General features: G+C 39.7%; 1 protein-coding gene across 8 annotated transcripts in view; it reads right to left on the bottom strand.

Annotated features, from left to right (window-relative positions):
* LOC105490256 (sacsin molecular chaperone) overlaps nucleotides 1-10,490 on the bottom strand; it is a 107,891-nt gene that overhangs the window by 14,041 nt on the left and 83,360 nt on the right. For 5 of the 8 annotated variants that reach the window (XM_011755704.3, XM_011755708.3, XM_071081554.1 and 2 more), the window contains one exon: nucleotides 3,945-3,971. The exons of 1 other annotated variant lie outside the window; for it this stretch is intronic. In XM_011755704.3, coding sequence (XP_011754006.2) covers nucleotides 3,945-3,971 — 27 coding nt within the window. Of the gene's footprint in view, nucleotides 1-3,944; nucleotides 3,972-5,225; nucleotides 5,302-10,490 lie in introns of all 8 variants that reach the window. 2 more of the 8 variants (XM_011755711.2, XM_011755712.2) reach the window with 2 other exon arrangements.

The following is a 10,490-nucleotide window of genomic DNA, read 5'->3' as shown; positions in this document are numbered from 1 at the left end:
AAGTGCCATTTCATTTTTCTGGGACTTGAATTCTCTCATTTGGAAAAATAATGGGGATGAGATTCTAGATCTAAAGACTGCTCTATATTTATGCCCAAATACAGAACATACTTACAACTTTTCCAAAGTACCCTGTATCTAGCTACTTATTATTAAAGTGTGCTGTTCAGAGCCCTGAGATTTTTGCAGAAATACTTTGGAGGCAACAAAGGGAGCACGTGGGGCCGTGCTGTGAAGGCAGCAGAGCAGCTCCGCTTTTGGATGTCTGATAAACTAGAACACTAGGAAGATACTTGCTTGGGTTAAGGGGGGGCAGTTTTTACTGGTTTTAACCACTGGCCTTAGAAATGAACATTTTCTAAGTGAATTTAGTATTTCAGAGTATAACATTTATAATATCAGTAGGAAAAAAATGAAAAAAATAACACCATTCATCTATAGGTATATTTTTCCCAGAGAAATAAAAAACATCTCAAATTCGATCTGGTATAGATACTAACATTCAATATTCTCCCTACGTACATACGACTTCTAGACTCTTAAAAGAGTGGCAAGGCACAGTGGCTCACATCTGTAATCCCACCACTGTGGGATGCTAAGGCGGGTGGATCACGAGGTCAGCAGTTCAAGACCAGCCTGGCCAAGATGATGAAACCTCATCTCTACTAAAAATACAAAAATTAGCCGGGCATGGTGGCGGGCTCCTGTAGTGCCAGCTACTCAGGAGGCTGGGGCAGAGAACTGCTTGAACTCAGGAGGCGTAGGTTGCAGTAAGCCGAGATTACGCCACTGCACTCCAGCCTGGGCGACACAGTGCGGGTCCGTCTCAAAAAAAACAAAAACAAGTTTGGAAAATATTGTAAGAGGAATCCCGCCTCAGGCTCTGGAAACTTTTACATATTGTTACTTTTTTGTCCAAGAAAGCATACCCTTATTTCAGAGGCTTACGTACAAAAAAGATGACTTTATCTTCTACCAAGAAATTGCCTTTCATGTAACAACAAGATATTTTAAAATTACTGCCATAGAAATTTAAGCAAGGGCACACTTTTGCAACTTTAGGAAGGTGTCAATACCCAAATTCAGAATATTTTTCAGTTTTTACGTTGTGTGATTTACAATAATTCAAGCACTAATATTTGAGAAATGACAAAATCTTGTCAGCAGCTTGACTAGTATAGCCTGTTTGATCTGTAAGTCCTATTAAAATGTGATTTTCCAACATTTTTCTTTAAAAAATGCTCACTGAGTCAGATTTAACTATAATGGAATATCCAAATCATAAGGCAAGGATATAATACTACAGATACAAAAAAAGAGTTAGAAATTAAAATTCAAAACACTCAGAAAATAAAAAATTAAATATGCACCACTTTGTGCTCTATGTTAATAATTGCCACGACATGCATTCCATAGATAATCTTACCCAATATCCTTTCATGAAATTTGGCAATTTATAAAACATATACCTACCTTCAGGAAAATGATCTCATTTAATGTATACATTAAATGCCAACAAAACACACACACACACCACATATAGCATGCAACTAACACATTGGTCATGCTCAACTGAAAAAAACATGAAAGAAAATAAAGGAGAGAGAAAATGTAATAAGACACCAGTATATGTACATTAAGTCAGTTCAATCTGAAGTCCTGAATTCTATCCATTGTATTTAAGACATTCAGCTTTTTAGTTATAAATGTTAACACAGAAACAAGTCTCCATGTCCTGGGTTAGAAAGTCATAGAAATTGTAAAGCACCTCTAGCAGGATCTGCAAAATAATTTTTGTAGCAGTTTAATAAATGAAACGGTTTTTGTAACCTTAAAAATTATCAGCACTGTCTACAGAGGTTAGCTACAGTACTGAAATTATTCCAAGAGGCAGAAAGGTTTAAACAATGACCACATTTAACTTAGAAGGAACTCTTCCAAGAGTAGCTTTTGCTTCACTATTGTCAGTTCAATCCTTCACTGGTTCAAAATAATAACATCGACATAATGAATCAGTACTCAAAGACTGCACTGCTTTTTATTGTTTATGTTTATGTTCAGTGCTAACCTTCAGATGAATTTCAGCACAGACAGAAATATTATATATAGTCTACTTAAAAATTTACTTAACCAAGAAATCTCAGTCCTGAATGCTTTAATTAACTGAGAGTTTACTACATTCAACCAGACTCCTCCAGTCTCCAGCTGGCTACAATAACAATCCATCCAAAGCTCTAAGCACAGTGACAGTTTTTGATACTTTTCTCCTGTACAGAAAGTGGCAGTGGCAGCCTGGGTAGCCGATGAGTTCTAACAATGCCCCACTGAGCATAGAGATGCAAATCTCTTTGTAAATGTACAGTCAGGGTTCAATTAAATGGTGTACTGTAGATCAGTCAATCTTCAAAGAAATGAAGACAGAATAGAAAAAAAGAAATGAAACAACCAAACTAAAAAAGGAAGGAAAGAAAGGGCAGCCTTCCTGCCAGGTCAGACTCCCTCCATCTCCAGCCTAGCGGTGGCACTGCAGACCCCAGGGCCCAGCAGAAAAGTCCAGCAAGCCAGGGTGGTTCAACATTAGTCCCAGTGACCACATTTCTTCCTCAAAAATCACCACTGACACTCTGTCACCAACTTCTTAGCTTTCGTCTTAGAGAATCGCTGATGTAACCAGACAGTACCAGGGCAAATGTTAATTATGCAGTCTACTTATATCAAGATTTTCTTTTCCTCTTTGATTTGATGCCACCTTAAAACATGTAAGATACATTGACAAAGCTTTAAGAAAAATACAGTAATAAGAACTGTGAATGATAAACCATTTTTAATATAAGCTAGGAACTCAAAAATATTTATACGAATTATCACTATAATAATGACTTGGTTTCTAAACTATTTTTAGTGTATCACCTGCTTCAAATAATAATATTTATCATAAAAATGATTTCTGTAAGCAAATCTTATATCCTATAAATTTCCAAGTGAAACATGAAGTTGGGGAAAATAATACCACTAGTTGAGTCAAAAAATTTTTATTAAAAAAAAAGGCAGTCAGTAAAATGACATGAGGCAGTCAGCAAAATGACACATGAGGCACTGTAAGAACAATCGGCCGACTGTCCCCAGTGAGACCTAGGCTGGCCACCTTCCCTTCCTCAGCACACCGAGGACAGGGGGTCCCTGCTGTCACCAACCACAGCACACTGAGCCAGACTCCAAAACAGAAAGGCTGTGGTCTCCTGACTTCACAGTCACAGGTCCCAGAATCTACGTCCCTCTCTGTTTTTTTGTTTTTTGAGACAGAGTCTCGCTCCGTTGCCCAGGGTGGAGTGCAGTGGCGCGATCTCAGTTCACTGCAACCTCTGCCGCCCCGGTTCAAGCAATTTTCTGCCTCAGCCTCCCAAGTAGCTGGGATTAAAGGCGCCCGCCATCACGCCTGGCTAATTTTTTGTATTTTTAGTAGAGACGAGGTTTTACCATCTTGGCCAAGCTGGTCTTGAACTCCTGACCTCATGACCCACCCGCCTCTGCCTCCCAAAATGCTGGGATTACAGGCATGAGCCACCGAGCCTGGCCCCTTCTATGCTTTTTAATCGGAATATTTGTGTGCATCACATAATAGGGATGCATTCACTATCACACTTCCCATTAAATACCACAGCTTAAAATACAGATTCCCACACCATTCTTTGATTAGAGACTAAATGTTCTATGAAGTGAATGTTTCCAAGTCATTTGAATATGGTTTTACTGTGGTATTTGTAATAACAAAAATCTGTATTAGTACGGTTTCCTCTCTCCTTTAATATTATAGTTATTACCACCAGAAAAAAAAATTGTTGACATAACTTCTAGCTACTTACGTAAATGCAAAAACAGAATTCAAAGAACCAAATGAACAAAAACATCAGGCTTCAAATGAACACGACATTCAGTTATCCTACCTGAATATCCCCAGAGAAGTTGTTGTGCTAGAATACAATTAAATCCATTCTTAGAAGTCAAAATTGTCACAATTTTCACATAATGGCTACAAAAATTATTCTGTATCTTAAGATAATGCTGTCTGTAGAATCTCTACACATCCTCATGTAAAAGAAAAGCCAGAAACAAAACTCCAAACATAGCAGAATACACATCTAAGATTTAAAGCTATATTTCAGTGCAAACTAAATCAAAGTACGTAAGAGTCGGGAGTGTTGGTTCAGAAAGAAAGCAAAGAAAGAACTATGGAATTCGTATGCACAAATTACATTATACCTGCATAACATCATTTGGTAACCTACCAGTGAGCTTTTTGCACAGGCTATCATGTTCAGAGATTCTAGACTAAAAAACCTGATTTTTAAAATTTTTAATTTTTAAAAAGTTTTGGAATATCTATACAAAGTGTACAATTCTAACTTTATAATAAAGAAGAAGAGATTTTATTATCTATTTCCACTGCTTGCCCATGGTAACCAACAATTATAAACTTCTAAGAATTGTTTCATGAACATCTATCCCTCCTCTGCTTGAATGAAGCAAGAAACTTTTAATCAAGTGGACTGCTACAGCTCTGTGAGATTTCTGTGTATTTGGGTCCCTTAGGCTAACTAAACTAGTAGCTAAGATAGAGAGCAAAGGTGTAACCAAAGAAACTGAACTGTTCTCATCTTAACAGCATTCTGATCCCCTTAGCAACAGGCACCTTGTTAGTTAGGCAATACTGATTAAGTGCTAGAGATATAGAAATGGACAACTAGACATAGTCCCAGACCTGGCCCTACAGTCTAATGGGGCAGGCAAGTATCAGATAAATTATTACAAACACTTAAACAGGTACTGGTGTGTGAGTGCCGTGGAGACCAGAGCATGGAAGCACACAAGGGTTGCACAAAAGATGAGCAGAGCTAGTGAGATGGAGGAGTTGGCAAGGAAGTCACATGTATCACAGCTGAGGGAGGGACAGAATATGCTGTCCTCCAAACAGAAAAAAGCATGGAACTAAGGGAAGGAGATGAAAAATAGCAAACATCAATAGAACCCCCAGGCATCTTCATGACACCCAGAAAATGGAGCCAGCTAATGAAGTGCCTCATAGGAAAAGTTACGGATTTTGGTCTCATCTAATAAGTAAGTATGAAAATTTTAAAAATTATAAATAAGATCCTGGCACCAACTATAAGGCATCTGTACCACTAAACTGTTCTTGTTTCTTTTTCCTTCATCCAAAACCCATTTACCTGCTCTTCTAACTATTCTCCAGTTTCTGATATCCATCCATTTACTTAAGCAACTTCACAGAGAAATAATTCAGACCTGGAAATTAAAAAAACAAAAATCGTAGCTTCAACTCTGCAACTCAAGCAAGTCATTTAAATCCCTCAATTTCTTTGAGCTTCAATGTCTCCATCTCTCAAATGGAGACACAGGCTCTATTATCTCATGGTTGTAAAGAATAAACAAGACTACAGAAGACACTGATTTGAAAAGGAACTATTAACTCACGGACACAAGAACGAGATTTGCCTTTTGGCCTCTGCACCGCATCTCCTCCATGCGGTCCCCACCCAGCCCAGCAGTTGAAGCATCAACTTGTCCAGTCAAACTTGGCAAGCAGGCTCTCGGCCAGACCTTGGAAATATAAAAATAAAGATTGCCCCTGCTCTCAAGGATGTTGCAGTCTAGCACAGTAAAATCATGATTCTAATAAAGCAAAGAGGATCAAATGGACTGTGAACTGGGTTCCAAGAGCAAAAGAGAGGCATCCACCTCAGACTGCAGGGCAGGGGTGAGGCACAGGGCAAGATGTCAAAGAAAGCTTCCTGGAGGTGACACATGAGCTCAGTACTGAACGATGAATAAACATTAGCTGGGCAAAGTAGAGGATGGAAAGAAAGTATTCTAAGCAAAAGGAACCCCACGTACGAAACTGCAGCGATGAGAAAACTTTCATGCAGGGAAAAAAGTACTGAGAACCTACACTGAAGTAGGCACTGTGCTAGATGGTGGTGACCGATCTGACAGGTCTCTCTGCTTGCATGAAATTTAGGGAGGATTCACGTTCATCAACCTACAAATGCTTATATAATTAGAACAGAAGAGGGCGCCTGCATGCACCAAGGCCAGTGTGACAGCACTCCACAATCATGGAAGTTCACAATCATGGACAGTCCCCTAGTTCCTGCTAGCAGGGCTAGATTTCTCCTGATAGATTCAGTGTCCTCTGGAAAACCTGCAGCAGGAGGGTGACATAATCAGATGAAGCCCAAGCGCTGCAGGGAGGGACATCAACTGCAAGAATCCAGTAACAACAAGAAATTAGAGGACCTGTAATAGGCAGTGGAGTAAGACCACAGGGCTGGCACAGAAAATTTAGTCAACAGATCCTGGAGATTGTGGGGAACAAAGAAGAAAATTTAAGGATTCCTTCTTGGGCAATCTTGTGAACAGTGGTGTTATTTTCAATGGCATCACTCAAAATGAGAAACAGATTTGGGGAGAGGATGAAGACTAAAGTTTCGCAATGTTGATTTTGAAATACTTATGGGATTCCAAGTGCAAAATGCTAACAATAGCTACCATTTGTCAGTATTAAGTGCCGGATATTGTGTTAAATGATATGTATTATGTATTCATCATTCGATCTTCAGCATAATGCCTGCTGTGAGTACGATATTACAATAAAGCTTTTAAAAACCTGATCTGCTGCAGTAACACAAACTTGGATACAACTCAACCGGCAAGTTGTGATGCTCCCATCCTCCACTCAATCCTTATTTCATTATCCTTGCAGTGAAGCAATCCTGAATTTTAGGTAATCAAATCCTGGGGACCTTCAGGTATACCCTTAGAAGGATATTACTGTATTACCATGTTACTGATGAGGAAACAGGGGCTCAGAGAGGATAGAAAATGTGTTCAAAGTCACACAATAGAGGAGTGAAGTTTAAGCCCAGATTTGTGTAACTACAAAATCCAGGTTTTTAATCTCTGCTACACCACCTCTCTGAAGACTAGGGTGGTGACCAAGGATATGGTGGTCACTAACGCTTTCATGGGAGTGGACGAATGTATTCAAAGAAAGGAACAAAGTAAAAGAGCTGAGGAAGGAGCCCCCACACTAACCCATATTTAGGGAGTAAAGTGAGGAACAGAGGTTCACAAATAATTCTGAGAAGGAAGCAAAATCCGTGGATGCCAAGAAGGAATTGGTATCATCACGGCTAAGGGCTTCAAGGAGGAACACCAAGCTTCCGGGAGATCAGGTAAAAGAAACAGAAAAGCCCGCTGAGCTGAGTAACAGAAAAATCATTAGTGACGTCAGTCAGACTATTTTAGTGGAATGACAGTGGAAGCAAAAGTCTGTTTGGAGTGATAATAAATAATGAGGAAGGACAGACAATAAGACAACTCCTTCCGGAAGCTGGACTATGATAGAACACAAGAAAGAAAATCAAGATCGAGGTCTGTTTTGTTTTTCCTGAAATGGAATATAGTGAAACATGTTTAACTGCTAATGAAAGGGGCTGCAGAAGTAAACACTAAAAATACAAGCAGTAGCTCAATATTTAGCTAAGGATTTTAAATGTAATACAAGGAAAAGGTACAATTATTAAATAATGTGACAGATTTTGTTTGAGCTACAGAATGAGAGGAAAAGTTTCCGTTGCAGAACAAACATATGTTTCCATTTTATGCAGTAGTACTTCCCAGACTGGCCAATCAGTGTTTACCGATCACTCAGTAAACAGAGGTCCATAGTGCTCTGTGTCAGCAAAGCAATGGAGTAATCATTACGTACAGCAAAAAATATCAGGTGTCGTTACATGTCTGTGATGTTCCCTACCATTTATGAAGGGGGCTCCATAAACATAAGACTCTGCCTTTCTTCTCCTGTACTCACTAATTCCCCCAACACGCCCCGTACCAGAAAGCAAGATGACTTACATGCTTGGTAAGCTGAGAAAAAGCATCTGCACATGCTCAGCGGGACTCAAGGCACACATGTTTAGTAGGGGCAGGACCTCTGGAAGTCAGTCTGTGGCTTTCCAGGGCTACCTGTGACTAGACTGGTGAGCTAATCCATTTCATTCTGGGAGTCAACAGAAGTCCAATGCCTGTCACAGCTATAATCTCCAATATCACAATAATCAGTGACAGAGGTGGTTTCTGACATCCATCTGCTGAATTCCTCTGCTATGTCTTCACTGACTCAGAACTCAGGAAAGGAAAGCAAGGTGTCACTTACTGGCTCCCCCTAAGTCCCTGTATCATCATGCTCTCAAAACATTAAAACCATTAATGGCAATAAAGTTGTATCAAAAACAAATTTTTGTCTGGAACACAGAGATAAAAATAATTGGGAAGATACCCATGTGACTGGTTTAAAAAAGTTTAAAGGCTGGTGATACGGTTTGGCTGTGTCCCCACCCAAATCTCATCTTGACTTGTAACTCCCATAATTCCCATGTGTTGTGGGAAGGACCCAGTGGGAGATAATTGAATCATGGGGGTGGTGTTCTCACGGTAGTGCATACTGTTCTCGTGGTAGTGACTAAGTCTCAACAGAGCTGATGGTTTTATAAGGGGAAACTCCTTTCTCTTGGCTTTCATTCTCTTTTTGCCTGTCGCCATGTAAGATGTGCCTTTAGCCTTCTGCCATGATTCTGAGGCCTCCCCAGCCACGTGGAACTGTGGGTCCACTAAACTTCTTTTTATTTATAAATTACCTAGTCTCAAGTATGTCTTTATCAGCAGCATGAAAACACACTAATACAGCTAGTTATCAGGGTTGTTAAATAATCATGAAAATAGGAGCCTAACTCTTAAAGCTAGATAAAGAAAAGTGATCATCAGGACAATCTCTGGGAGTGACCCACACACGATGTGTGATGAACAAAACACCAGATGAACATCTGGTGTAACAATGCCAAGAAAATTAACCAAGACCAGAAACAAAACATAGTGCTTCATTATGACACCAAAATAACAAACTTGAATCCATAATAGAGAAAAAGAAGAAAATAAAAGTGGAAAAATGCAACTTCGAAAGATGTCAAGTTTTCTACATTAATTTATACATTTATCTCATCCCTAAAAATACAACAGGTTTGCCCCATTCACCCAGGGCTAGAGAAGCAAATGGTAGCCACACTCTGTGCCACAAGATATTTGGAAAATGCTGAGTGAAAGCAGAATGCTCTGCTGACCTTCCACCCTTCTCGCCTGATGTGGCCCTGAATTAACTTTTGGCCATTTCCAAATCCACATCCACCTCAGAAAGGATCTGCCACCAACAAAAATATTTTCTTTAAAATAAAGTAATAGACCACACAGTAAAATACCATAACAATGAGAAAGAATTGTTAACAGTTCCATGCAACAACCTGGATGAATCTCACCAGCATCACGGCAAATAAAAGCCAGACGCAGAATATATGCCACGTGGCTCCTTCTATACAAAGCATGATGAATAGCAAAGTGAATCTATGCTGTTAAAGCCAGTGTCGTGGCTACCCTGGAGTGGTCAGATTGAAAAAGGCAAGAGAGGGGTTTTGGGGGCTGGTAATCTGTGTAATCTTCTGGTAATCGTCTGTGTTCTGATCTAGGTTTACATGGGTATGCTCAGGTGGTAAAATTTCACTAAGCCTACATTTATGAAATGTGCACTGTTCTATGTGTATCTTATATTTCAACACAAAATTTTAACAAAAATATAACACATCATTAATAAAAAAGAAAAAAAAGGGCCAGGCACGGTGGCTCACGTCTGTAATCCCAGCACTTTGGGAGGCAGAGGTGGGTGGATCACAAGGTCAAAAGATTGAGACCATCCTGGCTAACATGGTGAAACCCCCATCTCTACTAAAAATACAAAAAATTAGCCGAGCGTGTACTAAAAATACAAAAAACTAGCCGGGTGTGGTGGCGGGCGCCTGTAGTCCCAGCTACTCGGGAGGCTGAGGCAGCAGAATGGTGTGAACCCAGGAGGCGGAGCTTGCAGCGAGCCAAGATAGTCCAGCCTGGGTGACAGAGCAAGACTCTGTCTCAAAAAAAAAAAAAAAAAAAAAAAAGGAGCTCCAAAACATTAGAGCAAAGATTGGCAGGGTTATAGGAATCCGGGCTTAGACATCCAGAAAGGCTGTTTTGAAGATGACAATTACAATTAAATGAGTAATTTAGATGTTTGAAAAGTCAGTCTCACAGCTACCAACTCATAGATACAGGTCCCTGATGGGAAACAACATTTACATGCTCATTTTCTTTTAGTCTCACTTTAACTCCGACCTAACTTGCCTCTCCCATTCCAACTCATCTCACTTATATTTTAATGAATAAAGGTGTACAATGATTAGCAACTTTCCCTAAGTCATTATCTTGGACAAGAAAAAAGTACATTCCACAAAAGACACATCAGGGAGTGTGCTTGACAATGTGAACAGCAGGACAAATCCAGAACTTCTCAGGACAACATCTCACTTAGGAAAAGCTCAGGTAACAGTTTC

Source organism: Macaca nemestrina, chromosome 16, assembly GCF_043159975.1.
Source record: "Macaca nemestrina isolate mMacNem1 chromosome 16, mMacNem.hap1, whole genome shotgun sequence".
NCBI lineage: Eukaryota > Metazoa > Chordata > Mammalia > Primates > Cercopithecidae > Macaca > Macaca nemestrina.
This window is presented reverse-complemented; position numbering and strand designations above follow the sequence as displayed.